The 23057-nt window shown below is 41.7% G+C and overlaps 1 protein-coding gene across 1 annotated transcript; it reads right to left on the bottom strand.

Annotated features, from left to right (window-relative positions):
- Positions 1-3848: 3848 nt before the first annotated feature.
- Positions 3849-22412, bottom strand: LOC134100138 (sialate O-acetylesterase-like). Its single transcript, XM_062553207.1, has 10 exons — positions 22050-22412; positions 19723-19881; positions 15640-15803; positions 15232-15370; positions 14332-14500; positions 13798-13922; positions 7428-7561; positions 6855-7009; positions 6022-6208; positions 3849-4748 (listed from the first exon to the last, which is right to left on the bottom strand). The coding sequence occupies exons 1-10, from the start codon at positions 22105-22107 to the stop codon at positions 4506-4508; spliced, it is 1533 nt and encodes a 510-aa protein (XP_062409191.1). The 5' UTR covers positions 22108-22412; the 3' UTR covers positions 3849-4505.
- Between the last annotated feature and the right edge of the window lie 645 nt (positions 22413-23057).

Here is a 23057-nt window from a genome sequence, read left to right as displayed (position 1 = left end):
CTGCACTATAACTACTGCACAAGAGGTATGATCAATGGGCATAGCCTAGTTCAAACGATTCTGTACGCATTTGGATAGTCTTTTAGAAAAAAATGTAGATGTCTCGGTCACTTTTTTTGAAGGACGTGCTAACTGACACCCTTCATTTACAGCAACTGTGCTAAGCTAAAGCTAAAAACGCTGCTCCCAAAGCAGGACAATGCCCGGACGGATTTTAACCGGGGTTTTTTCACTGTTCTAACTCCGGGGGTGACCGAGACTGGCTTAATTTCATATTTGGGTGGCGTATTCCTTTAAAGGCGATGCAATGAAAAATGTGGGTGCACCTAAATTTTGTGCTAGTGCACCTAACATTAATCTAGATTAATCTAGATTAATTTCAAGATTACAGTGAGATTAATCTAGATTAAAAAAAATAATCTATGCCCACCTCTAGTTAATACTGAAGTGCCAGTTTCGATTTTCGATTTTCTGAAGTTCAATAAAATTGCACATGATGCTGATAAAAAAAAATATGTAGGCTAAGGGATAATGTATAGAACGCCGGTCATTATCGGAAAATAATTCCCGACAGGACGGACAGAACCCCGACGCGCAGCGGAGGGGTTTTGCTTCGTACTGAAGGGAATTATTTTCAGATAATGACCGGCGTTCTATACATTATCGCGCTTATTATATGGCTACTTGCCAAAACGAGAAAAGAAACTCATCTCAATGTGTTTTTAGCAATGACTTGGCTACCATTTCGTGGCTTCCGCAACAACTAGCAGAGTGAACCCGTTGCCATTGGCAGCGGTCATTATACCTTCGGAGCGGTCATTATGCAGATATAACGGACCAGTAGAACGTTGAGAGGCTCATTCAAAGTGAATGGGAGCTCCCTCAACATTCTAGAGAGCCATATAATAAATATATATATTCCTCTATGGGAATTTAACATGGGCGTTCCAATACTTATGACCCCTGTATTTTAAGGAAAACATTTATTTATTTACAATACATTATTCATTCACAAAGAAAATGTATGTCCTTAAAGGTTTAATATTTCCTCATTGTTTCATTTAAGGCATTAAGATCAATTTCCAAAAAAATGATTTTATATTTAAAGGGGACATATTATGCAAAACTCACTTTTTGCGGGCCTTTGTGTTCATATTTAGGCCTCTACTGTTCTTATAAACACTCCAAGCGTGAAAAAAAAACATCCATCCGTTTTCTGTAGATCAGTAGAAAGACTTTGGTGTCAAGAATAGTATGCTGCTGTGAGCCATTTGGATTGCTCCCTTATTCTGATGTAATACTAAGGGAATTTGCATAGACCAACCCTAGCACCAGGGTCTAACATATGTGGTTGGATGCCGGCTCTGTTTGTAGTCATTTTCACCTGTGAAACGAGCAGCGTAATCAATACACGCAGCCGGAGGCGTGGCCAGCCCAGAAACGGCTCAATTTGGGAGAGACCAATTCTAACCTCATTTAAAAAGAGGTATAATATGTCCCCTTTAACTTTAAGCATGTGTTCCAATACTTTTGGAGGGCACTGTATATGAGGATGTGTGGGATATGTGTATACACATATTTCTACATTTCTCATATTTTAATTGCTAGCTATCTTATTTATATATCATATTTCTGTTTATTTAAAACTGCATTTTTTCTATCTGCTGATGGTGTTTTTAAGGTGGTCCTATACAACACAATTTTGTTCTACACTGCACTTTTTAGAATGACAAAAAATCTTGAATCTTATGTATAAGTGTTTAACTTATCAACGATATGCCAGACAGGAACATGTTTAACATTGCTGTTTCATAAAGGACCATGAATGTCTTTAATCATTGGCCAAATTTTATTAGCAACACCATTTCATCAAGATGAATACATGCTGAATGTGAATCACAACCCTCAGCACAATTCTCACACTAAAACCATATAAACTTTGTGTGTACAGCACAATTCATAATTGATCATTTTTGCAGCTAAACATGCCTTAGCAAAAATAATAAAACAATATAGCCGCAAGCGGCGATGGCGGGCCCGAGCACCTGCGGTGCGGAGACCTGTGACATTTCGGAATCTAACAAAGCAACATGTGCGTGTTGGTGGGCATGTGCATGAGCAACACACATGCCCACCAAATTTGGTCAATTTTTCTGAATGTATGTGTCAACCACAACAGACAACACGCTAGGTGGTGCTATAGAGTCCCTAAGCCACACCCAAGGCCAGAGCTCTGTCTCTGACTAGTGGCAGCAATAACACACAAGAGTACCTAATTGTCGAGAATGTATGTGTCAATCATAATAGACAATGTGCTAGGTTGCGCTATAGAGTCCCTAAGCCACACCCTAGGCCAGAGCTCTATCCCTGACTAGCAGTAGCAATAACACACATGCCCACCAAATGTGATTAATTTTCGTGGATGTATCAACCACAACAGACAATGCGATAGGTGGCGCTATAGAGTCCCTAAGCCACACCCTAGCCCAGAGCTCTGTTTCTGACTTGCGGCAGTAATAACACACAAGCTCACCAAATTTGATTCATTTTCGTGAATGTATATGTCAACCACAACAGGTAACACACTAGGTGGCGCTATAGAGTGCCTAAGCCACACCCGCGGCCAGAGCTCTGTCTCTGAATAGCTATAGCAAAATACATGCCCACCAAATTTTGTTCATTTTCGTGAATGTATGTGTCAACCACAACAGACAATGCGCTAGGTGGCGCTATAGAGTCCCTAAGCCACACCCGAGGCCAGAGCTCTGTCTTTGACTAGCGGCAGCAATAACACACAAGCCCACCAAATTTGGTTAATTTTTGTGAATGTTTGTGTCAACCACAACAAACAACGCTCTAGGTGGCGCTATAGAGTTCCTAAGCCACACCCTAGGCCAGAGCTCTGTCTCTGACTAGCAATAGGAATAACACACAAGCCCATCAAATTTGGTTAATTTTCGTGAATGTACGTGTCAACCACAACAGACAAGGCGCTAGTTGGCGCTATAGAGTCCCTAAGCCACACCCTTGGCCAAAGCTCTGTCTTTGACTACCGATAGCAATAACACACAAGTCCACCAAATTTGGTTCATTTTCGTGAATGTTTGTGTCAACCACAACAGATAACGTGCTGCTAGGTGGCGCTATAGAGTCCCAAAGCCACACCTTAGGCCAGAGCTCTGTCTCTGACTAGCAGAAGCAATTCCACATTTAGCTGCCAAATTACATCCAATTCATAACCTTTTTTCTGCCTATAACACCAACTTCCTGTTTCTTAATAAAACTCCATAATTCAAACCTTCGCCAATTCAATATACTTCAAAAATTCAAAAATCTGTTCGCAATTCCTCTCGGGCAACCCCTCGAGATCATTTTAGTGCTTATATGACATGATTTCGATAAACTGTCTAGGAGAAGTGTTTCAAAATACATGATGTGCAAAATTCATAATGATAATCATAACTCAAATTCTTCTAATATTTACTATAGAGTGTAAATGTAAAAAATTTTTAGATTAATAAAACACACATGCCCACCAAATTTGGTTTATTTTCGTGCATGTATGTGTCAACCACAACAGACAGCTCGGTAGGTGGCGCTATAGAGTCCCTGAGCCACACCCTAGGCCAAAGCTCTGTCTCTGAGTAGCGACTGTAATTTCACATGTAGCTGCCAAATTACAAGAGTTTTGGAGCATGCCAAGTTGGTGAAAAAGGGCCGCACGGGCTAAGAGGAAAAGAGAACAATAAGAATAATAATAAGAATAATCTGAGCAAAAACAATAGGGCCTTGCACCTACGGTGCAGCCGCTGCTACAGCGGCCGCACCTCGGTGCTCGGGCCCTAATAACTTACATTAGTGGCAGAAAAGCACAAGACAACACTCTGTAGAGCACAAGTTGTGACATGGCAAATGTGAAGAGAGGCACAGCTTTAGGACCTCTAGAGGGCAACTCTGAGGCAAATGGGGTATCTCTCTTCACAACCTGGGAAGCAGGTCCCTGTCCACTAGCAGTCTGTATGTGTTTCTTGGTGTTTTAAGCCCCCAATGTTGTCTTTAAGGCAGCGCTGCCTGGAAAGCGCTTGGGTTAGGCATGGGTTAAGGTTAGGGTTAGGGTTAGGGTTAGTGTTAGGAGGACTAGGTGCCGGCGGTGGCAGTGCTGCTCAGAAGGCGACGTTGGGTGCTTAAAACACTATCGAGCTCTGTATGTAGATAGATAGATAGATAGATGGATACTTAATTGATCCCCAAGGGGAAATTCAAGATGTGACCTTAGAACAGTCAACTAACAGCATTCAAAGGTGATCAGGTACAAGAAGAACAAAACAGTACACTAGTAAACCATTTGTAAAATATAAGCAAAGTAACAGTAAAGTGAAGTGACAGCTGCCTTTATCCAAAGCGGCATGGACTCAAAGTATGAGGTATGATTCAAGCTCAGGCCGACTGACTGTCAGGCGTCAATGCTACCGCTGCTCCCCCCTGTGCCCGTTGACCCTTCCTTGCTAGGGCCACCGGTGCAGGACGAAAGGTGGTGCAGGCAGGACCCTGTCAGCGCTGTAGACGGGGCAGGCCTTAAAGCCACAGGGCCAGTCCTTCCAGGCGTACCGCAGGGAGGCCACATGCTCAGCCGCACAGCCCCCCAGGCTCACAGCCACCGTGGAGGTGTTCTGAGGCACCATGGGGGCAGAGATCCAGATCCAGCTATCCTCAGAATTGCACTGCACCTTTTCCATGGTACAACACACCTAAGCCAGAGAGACAGACAGAGGAAAAGTATGTGTGAGGGGTGTGTGTGTATATAGGGTGGGATCAAGTGTGTGTGTGTGATTTAGTGACTGGGTAAACTCGTGGTTAGAGGAAAACTTCGGAGCAAAAGAGTCTGGTCTGTGGATGTTTTTTATAGTTTGCCACTAGTTCATTTACCCACGTTTGCAGTTAAACCACTTGGTTATAACATCTGCTAAGACAGCTAAGTGATGAATGCAGTCTGTTTTGATTGCCATGGTACACCTTAAAGGAACACCATTTTTTCATATTAAACTATGTTATTCCCTTAATTAAGACGAGTTGATACATATATCTCACGTTTCAATGTGTGCACTCACTGGCTCTGCCGCACGGCGCAACTTCGATAGCATTTAGCTAGCCCAATGCATTCATTAGGATCCAAACAGAGATGAAGTTAGAAGCGACCAAACACCTTCATGTTTTCCCTATTAAAATACAGTTACACGAGTAGTCACACGACTAAGTATGGTGAGACAAAATAAAATGTGGTGCATTTCTAAGCAGGCAAAAGGGATAACTATATTGTCTGGCGGAATAACATTGGGAGCACTTAGACTGCGCAGTAATATCCTCACTCCAAAGTGAAACTGAAAGTGCAGGAATGAGGATATTACTGCGCCACACAATATAGTTATTCCTCTTACCTGCTTACAAATGCACCACGTTTTGTTTTGTCTCACCATACTTGGTCGTGTGACTACTCGTGTAACTTTATTTTAATAGAGAAAACATGGAGGTGTTTGGTCGCTTCTAACTTCATCTCTGTTTGGATCCTAATGAATGCATTGGGCTATCTAAGTGCTATCAAAGTTGCGCCGCGCGCCAGAGCCAGTGAGTGCACGCATTGAAAAGTGAGAGGTATGTATCAACTCGTCTTAGTTAAGGGAGTAACATAGTTTAATATGAAAAAACGGTGAAGTGTTCCTTTAACTTTTTTCCTCCTTGATATTCCTTGTCTAGTCTTACGAGACCAGCCACTTTCATATTCTAAACAGAATTCATATTCCTCAAAGAGCTAGCCATCCCCCTAACAACAGTGTCTCTTAACCTAACAAGGATCTGCACCCAATTTCTACTCTCTGACAGGTTTGTGTGCCTCAGAGAAATATGTGAATATCTCACCCTACATAGCACTTTGGCCTTTCATGCATGTCCTAGAGTGGTCTGTTTATATCTATAGGTGCATGTGATGGACTAATCTAACAACTTCCAAAAGTGGAACAGACTTACCTCAAATGTGTCTTTGGCCGGGGTGGCAAAGACGTTCTGATCGTAAGTGAGTATTAGGTAGGTGCCATTAACATGAACAGAACTTGGGAAGGGACCCTGGTAGGATATACCCTTTTCACCATAGGCAATCGTCCGCGCACCAAGGGTCAATCTGTAGGCCACGTCCTGTTTGAAGCGTGGGTGGATGCTTTCAGGGAACCATGTCAGAGGAAAGAAAATATTAAAATTATTCTGTAAAGGCTCATAGTGCTTGAGTATTGACTACATATCAGCAAACTCCAATCCTACTTCTAAGTCTCAGAGAGGGATTTCTCTCTTTTTGAAAAGTGGGTCACATGGTAAAAAGACAGTTTGGGATCCACCTCAAAAATGGGATCTACCTGAAAATCTCGGAATACACTATGAGCATTGATCTAGAAGGCATGTAATTGACTATGTGCAATATATGGCAATGCTGTCCTATTCATGGGTTTCATCAGGACCCTTTCCACAGGTCAAGGTTCCACATCTTCCACAGGTTCAACAGGTCAGGTTCCACAATCAAGCACCAAACACATGCAGTCCACATTCATAATCTAGGTGCTTGATTTATACACCAGTGGAAAGGGACCTGATGAAACCCATGAATACAAAATGGATGTCTATCATAATTTCGCAACTATTGACCGCAGCTTATATTGATTTTTTACAATTTCTATGAGGTTAAAACACGGGGTCAATATTGTATTAATGTGGTTTTGTTTCTTTTAACTTGCATAAAACACGTGCAGCTTATGCAACTTATACACAATGACGCTTAATACACAGGAAATGACTGTACTCCATATACTTACGTGCCCCAAGGTGAAGCTGCATCATTTAAGTCAAGGGCCACGGCCATGAAGGTCCGCTTCATGCGCTTATTAGGAACGTAGCCAAAGTCAGCTGTCTGATGCCAGCGGATCTCTGGGAAGCCGTCCAGTACATTACCCTGATCATAGGTGCACAGCTGGTAGTGGAACACAGAAGGGTCAACCTTTAGTCTGACCCTAGTTACATAGTCAGGCTCAGGAGTGTTACAAAAGTGCTGAGTCACATGAGTTATGGATAGTGAGTGGTGTTTCATGTTCTGATACTGATATTTATGATGTGTTTTACATGTACTGTACTACATCTGTACTATATGTTGTCATGATTACAATACAGAAAGGTTTGAGTGATGAAAGATACTTATATTTAAGCAAAACACATATAAGACATTTAAGATTTTAGTCGTTTCTAAAAATCGAGTACATGAAAGGTGCTACAGTATATGTAACTATACTGTATGGAGACAGAGAGGTTTTCTGAAGGACATGTAATAAAAACTGCCTGTGACAGTGTGCATGTACGTATGTTGCTTGCCATTAAAAAATGTCTACATTCACCTGCACAAATCCAAAGGGGAAGTCTGGGGCAGTCTGGCCCCCTGAGCCCTGGTGGAAAGCCATCCTCCAGTCATCGATCATGCCGGGGAAGGTGCAGTTGTATTTATCACGATTGTAGTAACGGTTGTTCTCACCTAGGAAGAAGAGCGGGAGGATGGGGGAAAGGATTTTCATTAATTTGTTTCCACTGGATAAAGCTTTTTTTTTTTTTAATTTATCTTCTATCTATTGAGGTTTCAAAACAATGTAGGATTTCTTTTTTTTTTTAAATACATTTTCTCTTTTGCTATATGATTTACAGGTTCCTGATACAAGGGATAAGAAAGAGAAAGAAAGTAACAATAGAAAAGAAAAACACAAGGATTTTCCATCTGTATCCATAGCTATCCTCATATCATACCAGATTTCTTCCCAGTTAAAAGTAATAACAGTAGGAACATTTAGAACATAAAGGGGAGTTTGACGACATTTCTCTAGAAGAAAAGAAAGAAAGAACAAGGACATGCATATACATAGACATTGATCTTATGACTATACTGTATGTTCAACGTACAGATCCATTTATTGGGCGCCACGGATGTCTATCAAAAGTGTCTGTGTATAGCTCACCATTGTCTTGCTTTCCCCCCTGTTCTGAGATTGGTCCCCTATCTGAGGCAAAAATGAGGGCGGTAGCTTCCAGGCTGCCTTAGCAGTGTGAATCAAATCGCGCGCAAGGCAGCATGGGAACACCCAGGCTATCCTTTTATACAATTTTCTGGAAAATGTGTCAGTCTGGATTATGAGGGACTATAACTTTTCCATAGTATTTACAGTATATCATGAACCACATCTGACCATTCTCCTACTGTAGACAAGTCTTGTTTTAACCACATTTTTTTCAGTGGAGATTTTCATTGTAGTTTTCATTTAGTCTAGGACTAGGCTGAATGTGTGTGGGGAAAGGGAGCCTTTGAGATTAAGCAAGGCCTTGACTGCACTCTGAGTGAGTTCCTTCAAGTAAATTGCCATTTTACTTATCACATACTGCTGTTACGACCCCCTGTGCCCTCTTCAGGCCTGGCATGGCCAATACACACACATGGCCATCTTGGCTCAACTGATTGGTTAATTGCATACACCTAGGTTAATGGGTTGGGCTATATACAGGGTTGTTTCTGTCTCCCTCACTCTCTCTCTGGGTCACATTTGGGTTAGGCACATTCTGATTTAAAGACACATTGATTTCTCTCCAACACACACACCTTATCTCTAGCTTTACCCTTTTACTTATATTTTGCAACACTAGACTTTTTACTGACGCTTACATTACACCCACGCACTTACATACATTATAGTTTATCCCCTAGACATCTTAGAACTGCAGTAGTTTCCTTATTATTAAATAAATATATTTTGGTTGACCAAACCACTGTTGTCCGCCTTCCTCTTTATGTACGGTCTCGAGCCGGCCGTAACATAAATTGGGGGCTCGTCCGGGATAACAAGTAAATTGTAACATTTGGACCTTTAAGTTACTCGCAAAAATCCAGGTGAGGCGCTCTCTTGATTAATTCAATTAGCCTATTAGCAGACTCCGGCTAGTAAGAGTATCCCAGCTAGGTTGCTTGCAGCCTCTCCATCGGGGTACTGTTTGTTTCTTTCTTATTAGATTATTCTCTGGGGGGTAATCCTGGTCGGGAGTCACGCATTCCTGTCGGGGGCACGCTTCGCGCAGTCAATTCATTGTACTGTGACGAGTTCATGCGTTATCCAGTCGCCCCGAGGCCAGCAGGCCCTCGAAGACTAGCCAGGTGAGCTAGTTTGGTTGGGTATAATTAGGACCGGAGCTCTGTTTAATTACCTGATACGGCAAAATAGCAGCGAGTCGCTGGATTCACCTGGATTTGTGTGGAGTACCTTGTGCAGTGTGCGTAAATTTGGGTAAGTGAATGTTGCGTCAGTAGTGTTGCAGTTTGTGTGAAAGCATTCGCTGTTTGTTAAAAATGCGCGATATGCGAAATCATTGTGTTTGTTAAAGGTAATGCTAACTTGGAGTTGTAGCACAGTAGCGGGGATTACTTGCCAGTTAAGCGATCATTAAATAGCATTTTGTTTGTGAGAGTACAGCTTTGTGGAGCTTTTGTTTAGAACGTTGGTTCTTATGCTATATAGTGTTCTGCTTGCAGGACATCCTCTAGCTCAGGGATGGGCAACTGGCGGCCCGCGGGCCACATGCGGCCCGCCTCCTCACTCAGTGCGGCCCGCGGATGATCATTTTTACTGTGATTAAAAATGCGTGTTTTTTTTTTTACCGCACCGTCATTGTAATTATACTGTTCGCCGATAGATTGCGCCTCCTATGCAAACTATCTCGGGCCCTCGGACCTTTACAATCGCTGAGGAAAAACAGTGCACACATAGAAGAACAGTAGAAAACTCATTTAGAAAACAGGCTACCTTTCAGTCAAAATCGGAAGCAGTGTCTGTTCATAGAATGGTAAGGCAAACCCATGTCAAGTTTTGCTAGAAACTATATCAGCCATGAAAGATTTAAACTTCAGTCGCCACTACACTACAACACCTTGCGAAAAGTTATCAGAAGTAGCCTGCCCTTTCGCTTGAGCTTGCCAAAGCAAAGAAGCGATATCAGATGGCGAAATTGTTTGGGTGCGTAGTGGAGGTAAAAACTTCGAAACGGTATATTTGTCCCGACGCACGGTGACGTGCATAATTGTTAACATTCTGATAATGTCGAGGGGGGGAGCTGAGACAAATCATGCATGACTGCAAGTAGGCCTACTGTAGCTTACTTTTTGGCGTTGGATGAGAGTACAGATGTGATGGATGTTACATGTTACATCTGTAGGCCTACTCTCATTATGGACGTTAGGGAATGTCTATAAATTCTTAAAAATGGAGTGGGAGCATAAATGCATTGAATATGAGGCTTGTTGCACTTCATGATGGGCCATTGTTTTTCAATTCTGTGCCATCATTGAATGGTGATTTATGTGAGCCCTTTGCACTGAAAATAATACTTATCACTGGCTGTAAAATATTTGTATTTGTTGTTAGGGAGTCTATGTAAAAAATGCATTTGAGCATGAAAATTGACATATTTCGTTCTTATTCAGAATTATTTTGCAGCATCAGATGTGCGGAAGCGCGCGGCCACATTTGGCCCTCTGATGGTGATGATAAAAAAATGTGGCCCTCTTAGTCATGAAAGTTGCCCATCCCTGCTCTAGCTGTTGCTGTTGTGCGTGTGCATATTTTATTTGTGGAGAGAATCTTAATTGTGCCATTATTTATTGTGACCTTATCACTTCTAGGTAGCAATAGCTGCTTCTGTCTTTCTGTGTTTGCACTTTGAGAGAGCTGTCTGTGTAGTTGTCTTGTGGTAGGCTTGATCAGTGAGATTATGGCTACATTTCTCCAAGAGTTCATAGGTGCTCCCTCAGAGAAATTGCTTGCAGGTTTTACTAAAGACCAGTTGTGGCAACTTGCTGAGCACTATGGCTTTATTATAACATCCCAAGAGAAAAAGTTAAAAGAAACATTGTTTCTAGCTGTTAAAAATGAGCTGATTAATAAAGGTTTGATTATTGCTCAAACTAGTCCTAGCCAACCTGTTTCAACAGTGCCATCTGCAGCGGGTAGTGGCCTTGCAACAAGGAGTACAGAGGTATTGCAGGACAAGTCTGATGTGGACAAGTTTAAAACTGACCATGAGGTTAGATTACTTCAGGAGAAAGAGCTGGAGAGAGATTTTGTACTTCGCAAGCTTGAGATTGAGATGGAGTCAAAGAAAATGGAACGAGAAGAACGTGAACAGGTACGCCAGCATGAGCTTGCTCTAAAGAAATTAGAGTTGGAATCCCGCTCTCCTTCCCCTACATCACCTCCAGTAAGCCCTGCACAGCCCATGTTTGATGTCGCTCGTAACATCCGTTTAGTTCCTCCCTTTGCAGAAAAGGATGTCGAGAAATATTTCTCGCATTTTGAGAGAGTAGCTTCCACATTAAAGTGGCCTAAAGAGGTTTGGCCCATTATGCTTCAGTGTGTTCTGACTGGTAGAGCCCAAGATGTATTGTCTGCCCTTAGTCTAGAGCAAAGCCGTCAATATGACTTAGTAAAGACCACCATCTTGCATGCTTACTCATTAGTTCCTGAGGCATATCGCCAACGGTTTAGGAACCGTCAGAAACTAGATCCTGAAACCTATGTAGAGTTTGCCAGAGAGAAGGAACGGTCCTTTGAGCGCTGGTGTAGCTCTGAGAAAGTTGAGTCTATGGAGGATCTCAGACAGCTAGTTCTTCTTGAAGAGCTTAGAAATTGCCTTCCGGAAAAGGTGGCCACCTACTTGCATGAGCGTAAAGTTCGTACATTGGACGCGGCAGCAGTTTTGGCTGACGAGTATGTGCTTACGCATAAATCTGTTCTTGACTGTAGATGGGGTAACAGTTATGGTGGGAGTGACCAGGGTAGACTGAGGAATAGGAATTCTGGTTCCACACAGTTCTCTCCCTCAGGTAGCCCTAGCTATGCCCTTGCTACTAAGCAGGACATCACATGCTTTTATTGCCGAAAACTTGGCCATAAAGTTTCTGAATGTCGTGCTCTCAAGCAAAAGGAAGAGACTAAATCAGTGGGGTTGATCACAACTGTTTCAAGGGAAGCCCACGCTACCTTGTACAGCCCTCCCACTGGTTATGCTCCTTTTATCACGAAGGGAGAAGTTTCTTTGCCAGGTCAAAATCACCGTGTCACCATTCACATCCTCAGAGATACTGGGGCTACCCAGTCTCTTCTGTTGGATGGTGTACTCCCTCTGTCGGACAAGACTGCAACGGGCAGGAATGTTTGGGTCAGAGGTTTTGAGGCTGTGTCTGTTCCTGTACCCCTCCACCAGATTCACTTGACCTCCCAGACGGTCACTGGTAAGGTTGTGGTGGGCGTACGGCCTTCCCTTCCATTACCTGGAGTGTCATTTATCCTTGGGAATGATCTGGCGGGAGGTAAAGTTTGTGGGAAAATGTGTGGGTTGTCAACTGTTGATGCGCCTGTGTCTGAGGTGGGACATTTGGAGAATGACTGCATTGAAGAGCCAGTTTGTACTGTGGTGAAACAGCTCCCAGATTTAGATCTTGGACAAACGTCTAGTAGTTCTCCTAAGGCTAAGAGTGAGAATCAGACTGACCTGTTGGGTTCGCCTGTTGGTCAGGTGAGTTTATCTGTTGAAGCCATTGAGGTAAAATGTGAGGCACCTCCGGTGGAAATTGATGGTAGTGCCTCAGCTGACACTAAGGGTAGCCTAGAAGTGTATTTACCCTCATTGTCACTATTGTTCTTTTTGTTAATGACTTTTGTTTCTGTCTTTACAGTGCATAGTACTGAGCTCGGGTTGGCGCCACCCATTCGGTGCTTGTGCTCTGTGAAGGACAATACAGTGGGGCAACTTTGGTGTTCTGTGCCCTTTATTAGTGTTAATTATTGTGGTAGTTTGATTCCATGGGTAATCTATTTGGGTTAAAGAGGGGAGTCTTGGCAACATTCCCCATTATTTCCAAAAACTACACCAGGATAGCTGTATGTGGGAAATTAGGCCTTATTTTGACACCTTGATTAGTTTATCATTTGAGATGATGTTATTGTATGGAGTTGTTGAATCTATTTACTTTTATTGTGCATAGCCTCTGTGTGTTTTCTCTTGTCCATGTTCTCTACTGTCCTAGGGCCCAGGATAGGGAGATGGCTGTGGATGTTGTTAGGACCACAGGAGGTCTTTGATATTTGTTCTGAAGATTTCCCTGAGGAAAACTTCTATAGGAAGGGAGGTGTTACGACCCCCTGTGCCCTCTTCAGGCCTGGCATGGCCAATACACACACATGGCCATCTTGGCTCAACTGATTGGTTAATTGCATACACCTAGGTTAATGGGTTGGGCTATATACAGGGTTGTTTCTGTCTCCCTCACTCTCTCTCTGGGTCACATTTGGGTTAGGCACATTCTGATTTAAAGACACATTGATTTCTCTCCAACACACACACCTTATCTCTAGCTTTACCCTTTTACTTATATTTTGCAACACTAGACTTTTTACTGACGCTTACATTACACCCACGCACTTACATACATTATAGTTTATCCCCTAGACATCTTAGAACTGCAGTAGTTTCCTTATTATTAAATAAATATATTTTGGTTGACCAAACCACTGTTGTCCGCCTTCCTCTTTATGTACGGTCTCGAGCCGGCCGTAACACTGCACACATCGCACCTGGCATGACTGTAATACGAGCAGATCTACAGTGCACAATGGTAAAGTCTCCCACAGGACGGTGCTGGACTCCTGTCATGCAGGTGCTGACCATTGCTGCCCTCACCTTGATACCAGATGGCACCTGTGATGGTCATGTTGAGCAGAGGGTGGATCATGGCATTCCACGCCACTGAGTTTTGGTGTGGAATTGGTTCATCCTCATCATAAGGATTCATGAAGTCAACGTAACTATCAACAAAGAGTAACAGCAAAAAAAAAACAGAGGGGTCAAAATAATGGTTTTGTGTTTGCACATCAATAAGTTAATCGATATCCCAATTTCAGAACAATGGCTAGGCCTTTGTCCCGGTCTATTGTGTATACACTTTATCCAGGTCTCTAATGGCAAACGCAACTGCATTAAAACAGGATAATGTGTAATAATAAAATTACTTATTTTTTAAATGACTTGTTATTGTTGGTAACAAATATCATGTATATGGGGATATTAATAACCAGGTTTCTCCATGTTCATGTAAACACCACATCATGGATATGATCAAGATCAGGATAAGCCTCATGACTGGGATGCCTAATTCCATGTAAACGCAGTCAATGATGTTGATGCTGAGCTTTTGTATTATTCAAGGATTGTTACCTCTCTGGTGCCTGGGGAATGCCACATTTCTGGAGGGGTCTGCTGGAGGACCACACCTCCACAGGTGTCCCTCCCCAGCATGACTCTACCAGGCCGATAGGGTACTGCAAGGTCTGGTACAGGTAACGTCCAAATAGCCAGCAGACCGCAGAATATTCACTGAGTAATTCTAAGGGTCATACACACATACACAGAGAGAGAGAGAGAGAGAGAGAGAGAGACAGACAGACAGAAAGACACAGACAGATACAAACAGATACACACACACACCTCAATTTCTGAGACTTGCCGAGTGTACTCATTGCACCTGTGTGGAGCTTGCCAAAGCTAGGGCCATGTGTCTTCTGCAGCAAAGATGAATGGACCTTGCCGCTTGCTGACTGCTGTTCACATCATGAGGAACAGTTCAAGATCAAATGAATGAATGATCGGTAAGATTTTATAAGGACAAATCTTCCGTTTGAAAGGCGTGACCTCGCCAGTGTGTAAGAACCATCAGATAAATTCCCCTAACTTCCTCATTGTAGGTATACTGTGAAGTCCACTATGGGGCTGTGGTTTTGGTCAACAATGTGTTGTTTGTTGAAAGTAAAGTCTACTCTACTGCTTCTTAGGCCATTTGCTATTCACACTTCCACTTTCAGTGGAGCATTTGGCCAAAGAAACACATGACAATCATGACACACAAAGAGATCAGTCAGCAGGGCAGACCACAAACTAAACCCATCTACAGCCAAATGAAAACACAGCAGCAGCCCAAGGGTGTGGTGTCATCCAATCAAATCTTAAATTAACCTTAAAACGATCTCTCCTGAGTGGTGCAACCCCCCCCCACACACACATACACACTTCACAGACTCGAGGAGAGCCACCAGTAAAATGGGTGCGTACGTCACTTACGTGGTGTGGGCACAGACCAACGCACAGCGATTCCAGGCAGGTCTATCAGTTCAACCAAGCTCGTCTGCTGAGCAACGTGGAAGAGGCGCACATCTGGGAACTTTGAGGCCAGGGCCATCTCTGCTGAGCTGTTATATATCTAATTTAGCAACAAAGACACATGTTGACAGATTGTTGGTGATATTTCAGGGAGAATGAAAAAAAGAACACCTTTTTGTAGTCAGCGTACTACAACATACTTTCACCCTCACCAAAGCCAGCCCACACACACACACACATTCAAACACACCCCCCAGGGTACAAGGTTGCTCTGAGCCTCTTGTGCAGCAAACATCTCCAGGCCACTCTAAACCACTCTGAACAGAACTGTTGAACAGAACTCATTATTGCTCATTGCTCATTGCTGACCTGATGAACAGTAAAGACCATGTTGCTCTGTCCCCCACACAGCCACACGTCCCCAAACATCACGTCTGTGATCATGATCTTGCCATCACTCCCACCACTCTCCACAGCGCTCACGTTGTAAGGACCTCCCGCCTTCACAGGATCAAGGGTCACCCTCCATACACCTAGAAGGGGGATCAGAGTTGGGAAAGTTGATTTACACTATTTTCGGTGTTACTTCATCTTGGGTACTTACTAGCTAAACAGTACATGTACAGTATACGATACATAGAGTACAAAATAGAACCATTTGATCACTACATATTGTAATGTAAACGCTATTGCGTTCTGATGAGTCCTGGAAAATGGAAGTTCTAATGACTGTGACGTTGTCAGCAACATCTAGCTGTAAACCTTGCATATGTGAACAGCAATGTGTCAGCAGCAGACAACTTGTGATTAGATCACCCAAGACGAATTCTAAAACAATTGTAAACAGGCACCGACATGAGTGCGTGGTCACTTTCTGTAACTTGCTCACTCAAGCCAGCACAAAACTATTTAACTGCCATAAACATCTGATAAACATGGATTTCTAAAAATGGATTTCTAAATTGCAACCTATCAGCGGTGGTGTGCGGGGTTGTATTAAAAACAACGGATCAACGAAAGTTAAGTACTCATGTCGCTGTGTATATTCAGAGGCCCTTATGGGGATATGGGTCAGGCCAAGTCTGGAACCAAATACATCATCAACACAAACAAACAATTGTGTCCTGTTTAATGGTCCACACTGCACAATTCAGTACCACACAGCTCAAAAGTCTTTTTTTCCAGGAATAGTTTTATAACCTTTACAAGTTTCTAAACAAATCTCTGGTTTTGGGATTACAAGGTCTTTAAAGCAGCTGAGATACCTGCTAAGGAGGAAACAATGTCAAACTCCCACAATGAAGACTTTTTTAGACTTCACTTGCAGTCCAGTCATGTGAACACATTTGACAGTTTAGAACAACTTGTTTGACATGTCAGCCTTTATTTCATTATACTTGAAATGTATGCTAATTGTTGGGCTTGATACAATGACATGGATTAAGCACAGCCAGTGACTGGGCTTATGATGATATGGTTTAAATTGAGTAAACAACTGCCAACTGATTTAACTCCCTTTCTAATGTTAGTCAATTAAGGCCAACCAATCACAACACCAGCTACAGCTGCTATTACTGTGTTCTGTACCCTATAAAGAATATGTAAATATTCGAAATTGGCCCAAAATAATATTTTTTTCACACTTAAAATATATTCAAATATATTTTTGTACTGTATGACCATTTTTGTAGGCTAAATCTTTGTTTAGTAACCATGGGTAATTTTAGATAACGTGGTTTCTCGAATGCAATTGAGCAGTTAGTCCAAACTTCATCAACCCACAAACATGACACCTATTTCTGTCAAGGGAGAGACGCTATAATACGTTTTGAGTGTAACACAGTAAACACAGGTATAATTTAGTGAATATGACAGAGGCGAAGCTAAAGGTGAAGATATATGTGATACTGGACCAGCAGGTAAAACGGGACATGAGAGTGCCTCTGGCATCGCCAGATAGATTGGGTAAACCCACCCAGCCCGATCATGGATGGATTTCGCCCTGCAGCTCATTTTATCCTGCTGCCTTTACAAATCTGCGTGAACCAATTACAAACTGGCGCACCCAGATTTTTGGTCTGATTGGTTGAAGGACTGTCCAAATGCGTAGTCTATGCCGTTGATGTACATTTTTTATTTGTACTTTCAGCTGGGTAGAGCCGGAATGCTCTATACACACACTATGGACATTGCATATCATTGACAATATTCAATAAGATACTGTGCCTACTGTGCCAAGCTCAATATGCATGAAAGTCTGTTCAGGAGCTAATTTTTTCAAGTAGAGAGCCAGGTGTTTGAACCTGCTTAGCCTAATGTATTTACAGCCTATTAATATTGGGCAATCCATATCTTCAGTGTTGGAGTGAACGTGTAAGAAGCTAAATTTAACAGAAGATGCAGTTACAACACAGCTAACGCTCCACTGGAAACAAATGAGCTCCTGAACCTTCCATTCATCTATATTCAGCTTAGAGCTTAGTCTGGCTCTGTTTTAGTCTGGCTATCACCAGACTAAGCTCAATCTTTTAAGACTGAACATTAGTATGGGGAGTGGACTTTATTTACTAAATAAGAGGCGTGATCAATGGGCATTGTTGAACTGACTCTGTACACTTGGTCCTTCAACCAATCAGACCAACGATCTGGTGCATCTTGGAAAAGCTAGCTTGTGATTGAACCCGAAGGTTGTGAACAGAGGGCAGGTGTGCAGCTTTCTACGGTTGCGCAATGCTGTCACACTAAAAAAAATAAAAAAATAAAAAAATAAAAGCAGTATCAAGTAATGGCATGAAAGTTTCTTGTTATAACAAGATATTTTTCATGTTTAAACAAGATAAATGTCATGTTATAAAATTATGATGCTATTTCATGATGATGATATTTTCACAGATCTTTACAAAGGTGTTTGTTGATATATTATTCCTAACCTGATATATATGACATTTTGTTCTTAAAAGCATGGCAAAGAAACGATTTTTTGACAGTAGGCTATATTCTGATTTACAGGACAACAGAAGTAGATATCCATAAATCCCTCTGTAATTTTTCTCCCATCACAATGAAAAGAACCATTTTAACCTGTCTTTATCCAAAGCTCTTTATCCAAAGTGTTGTGCTTTAAAATTTATGCAAATTGGCATATCTAATTTGACAGTGCCTGATTTGTATATTTAAACATTAAATTACAGAAAACTTGTAATACAGTTTTTTCTTATGTTAATGTAAGTAATCAACTGGGGAAGTTTCATACTGATATCTGCTAGTTACATTTTTACCTGTAGACACTGAAGACAGTTAGCCTGACGAGCCAGACCCACATCAAGATGTAGGGTCTGGACACTCACCGTAGACAGGGCTCAATCGGAGGGGTGGGATAAACAGTTGTCTTTCAAATTCCCTCCCCGTAATAGGATAACGCTAAACGAATCATCTTCTTGTTTTCAAATAACAGGATGCGTTACCGTCGCAACTTTTGGTCGCATGTCAGTCACCATGCCATTAAAATACCCTTTAATAAATAAAGTGCGTGAAATCTCCTATAAACTTATTCATAGATACTATCCCTCCAAGAGTTTTATAATTAGAATGAAAAAAGACATTGATGAAACATGTTCATTTTGTGAGGAAGCCCCAGAGACATCAGTGCATTTATTCTGGTTCTGTCGTTGGTCTGAGAGATTCTGGACAGACCTGTCAACCCTGCTTTGCACCCATTTAAAAAGGAACTTGTGAAAATGTGTTTTACATTGCGAATCTAATATTTCTTCTGGCAAAGTACTTTATTCATAAATGTAAATTTTCCAATAGCAAGCCACTCCTCTCTGTGTTTATAAATGACATACAAGTGTACATGAACACACTTCAATCCTTAACCAGCCCCAAGGCCATTAAGACAACTCTCCTCCTGGGCTCTTTTCATATTTGTGATTACATTTTTTCCTGTTTTCTTTATTTTTATTTCTCCCTTCTTTCTTTGATGTATGTGTATGTGTTTTGTCTTTACTTGATTTGACTAATGACTTATTGAATGTAACTGTACCTCCTGGCTAATAGTGTACAAATTGTTATATGAATATGAGGGTTTTGTTTGTACTCTGATAATATCAATAAAAGATATTATAAAAAAAAAAAATGTCAGTCACCATTATGTTAAGCCCTGTGATTGGACCGCTGGTGCTGGGGGTTCTCAGCTCCCTGGCTCAATGGATCGTGCCTAGACTGCCCCGCCAGCCAAATTACATTTGCTGCCGCTAGGGGCGTCTAGATTTCTAGGCTAGAAGACAGTCCCACTCTCCAAAAATTAACATTTCAGTTCCAACGGAAACCACATAGGCCCCCTGACTACTAGCCCTGTTTGCAGCCTAAACATCCAGCGCTTGTTTACTGTTTAGTCTCACCTGCTGGCCATGAACCTTGGTGGATGGGGGACAGAGCGACAAGGCTACTCACCGTCTCTAACGGTACTCCTGTAAGTGTTTCTGCTGGACAGCCCAGACAGACTGACTACAACAGTCGTGCTGTTTGTCCCATAGCCCCATACCACGGCTCTCTCTGGGGCCTTATGTAGAACCATATGGTCACCATAATACGATGCAAAACGAAGTTCACCTGGGGGGAAAAAACGCATTAGTGATGATGTCTGCTTGCTTTTACGCTGCATTTTTCATACCCCTCTAACTTACCACATAGCCTCAAAGGAATAGTGATATTGAATGACCTGATCAGGTTTGAGAAGAATTAGGTTACCAATCGAACAGTAGACTAAAGCCTATCTCAGAAATAGCACCCACCCTTACAAGAAACAAGTCAATCAACCTGCTGCTCATCTACCTCATATCACTTCAATATTACAGTTGTTATTAATACACATTATCATTGCACTGAACTGCCTTGCACTATATTTATATATCTTAAACCTCAGTCTATAGGCCTACTGCTGATACTGCACATTCAGGAGGCTTATAGGGTAGACTGAGTACAGTTGGGACAGTTTTTGCTTTCCCCATTACCACTTGAAAGTTTGACTGTAAAAAGCCATTGAAAATAACTGTGTTCTTACATGGTATATCTTTAATCTGTGCACTAAAATAAAACCCAAAGTATATATCCGTAAGTTGTTTAGATTTTTCACAATTAACTCATAAACACAAGGTGGCATTTTGTCTCAACCGTACCCTGATATAATTATATTGAGTACAGTTGAGACAGTAGCATGGTACAGTTGAGACGCCCATTCATGATGCTGGAAGGCTGACTAGCCATTCACTGCAAATGTAGCAACATTTTTAAAATGTGTAATCTGAGTGTTTCTTTTTATTTTAATCCATTTTTAAAAATCTAAATTGGCATCAGATAGACATAAAGCAGGGACAAATGTTTAAAGATGAAAAATATATATTTCTTGGTTTTATCATGGCTAATTTTCAAATTACGATGTAATCCTTAAAATCTTCATGCTATAAGATTTATTCATTAATAATACATAGTTTAAATATCAAAAACATTCATTTTATTGACATTTGTGTTCTCTATTGCCTAAATGCCATCATAATATGCACAAATAAACACCATGCAATCCAATGGGATTTTATCCAGGTACAGTTGAGACAAAGTGTCTCAACTGTACCCTTCTGACCATCTTGCACATTTTTCTAAATAATGCAACAACCTTGCATGAAAGGATGTCATGAAATATGTCAGTTTGTAGAGCACAGAATGACCTTTGCAATGATGTAAGAAAAGTATAACAGTCACATTGGAGTAATAAGATATTCACTGTGGAAGGAACATGGTTAAGTGAAATTCTCACTATGGTAAAAATACTTTTGCCAATATCTTTGGACAGGAGATATGCACAGTGTCCAAATTTCCCATGATTAAAGAGAACACTAACCCACATATGTGTAGCAAAAATCATAGATCAGGCTTGGTTTGCAGGCAAGATATTTAAGGTGTCTCAACTGTACTCAGTCTACCCTATTGCATCCTGCGTTTTGCCTGGGCCTGATGGTGTCCACGATCATGGCAACCTTGACAAGGACAACAAGGTCACATTCCCCCTCCGGACAATTGCATCCCACATAGCATCTATTTGTTTGAAAATATATTACATACTGTATTTATTCTTACACATAGCCTAACTGCCCTTATTCTATTCTTAACGTTTTTCCATGTTATGGTTGAGTGCAAAGTTTAACCGGAGTCAAATTCCTTGTTTGTTTACGCAAACCATGGCCAATGAAGCTGTTTCTGATTCTGACAGACTTTGACAGGATTGGGAAAGATTCTTGAAAGCAGAGGTGGAAAACTCCAACTTCAGTGAGTAAAAGTTCTACCTGTGTGCACAGGTGATCTCATCAATTAGCTGCTCTATCTAGCTGAAGAGTTGTGCTAATTAGAATCAGCTGGTTTAAATGAATGGTTGGCACAGACATGGTATTTTACTCACTGAAGCTGGAGTTTTCCACCTTTGCTTGAAAGATTGTAGTCTTTTAACTAGCCCCTCATTCAAGCTTTAGGCTACAAAAGACTACAATCTTTCAAGAATCTTTCCCAAATCTTGTAAAGTGTGTCAGTGTAAGGTAGGCAACAGCAATATCATTTCAACAACAAAATTACGTCAGCAGGCCTATATTTGCCGTTTTGGGGTTGTTTTGATGACTGATGAGTCATCTGTCTATGCTCTGATCAAATAGCTTAGGCTACATCCTTTTACACACCTGTTGGTTTAGCCTACTTTGCTTACTTAACTTTCAATTCACGGCGAGGTTACTCACCAGAGACAGCTGTTAAAACGCTGAGGAAGCACACACACCCAGACCATATTGACAGCATGGTGGACTCAGTTGGTCATTTGTTGAATCATATAGCCTATTAATAGCCGGATACTTTCTAGATATGTTCAGTAGTAGATAAAAACTCGCTATGGCTCTGGATATGTCCGTGCATAGCCTGGAGTAGTCACCGCCTGTTAAAACAAGGAAGTTGTGGGCTAAAGGCTAGACTAAACCCGAGGGCGCATAGCTTACACAACACACTGCATTGAAGTGTATCCACTAACCGAAGCCTGTCATCAGCAAATAAAACAATATTTGGTTGATCCTTTAATGTACAAAAATATCCGAGAGTGTAGGCTAGAATATTTTAAACAAATCCAAATTAGTTGGACATTTTCTATGTGTGGCCTATTAAGAAGAAAATCAAGAGATAGATATGCTATGCTTGCTGAGGGAAAGAACAGCATACCGAAACTCGAAATACTGGAATAAATTAGCAATGTACCCTGCAGCATCAGATCTGCAACCTATTCAGAGCCGTTGACATTTGGGAGAGGAGCGCCATCTTGTGGGCCTGTTTCAAATGATGGCAAACGTGAAGTGAGGACAAAGAAGACAGTAGGCCCATGCTGTCTTTTCCTAAATGAACAAAAGCAGATGATTTTTGCTCTTCATCACTGTCCTGTCTGCTCATCACCCCATCTTCTCCTTCTCTGCTCTCATCCCTACCTCTTGTCCACTGCCAGGCTTGGGTGGCTATCACCAAACTCAATCTTGTTTGATTGTCTGGGGAGTCTGCACTATAGGCCTACTGCACAAGAGGTAGCCTATGATGGGCATAGGCTAGTTCAAATGATTCTGTACGCATTTGGATAGTCCTTCAACCGATGGTGGATAATCTTGTGATTGGTTGCAGCAAACGTGGACAGGAAGCAGGAGAGATAAATGTGCAGGTTTCCAGCCCGAGCTGCAGGGCGAAATCTAATTGCCGGCAGATTGGGTTGGGTT

This window comes from Sardina pilchardus, chromosome 13 (assembly GCF_963854185.1).
Source record: "Sardina pilchardus chromosome 13, fSarPil1.1, whole genome shotgun sequence".
Taxonomy (NCBI): domain Eukaryota; kingdom Metazoa; phylum Chordata; class Actinopteri; order Clupeiformes; family Clupeidae; genus Sardina; species Sardina pilchardus.
This window is presented reverse-complemented; position numbering and strand designations above follow the sequence as displayed.

Excerpts from the sequence above, each read along its gene's own strand:
- LOC134100138 (XM_062553207.1), bottom strand. The coding sequence starts at position 22,107 with ATGCTGTCAATATGGTCTGGGTGTGTGTGCTTCCTCAGCGTTTTAACA. Across the intron at positions 15,371-15,639 it reads TGGTCTTTACTGTTCATCAG|ATATATAACAGCTCAGCAGA; the intron begins GTCAGCAATGAG and ends TTGCTAAATTAG. Across the intron at positions 13,923-14,331 it reads ATTCCCCAGGCACCAGAGAG|TTACGTTGACTTCATGAATC; the intron begins GTAACAATCCTT and ends CTTTGTTGATAG.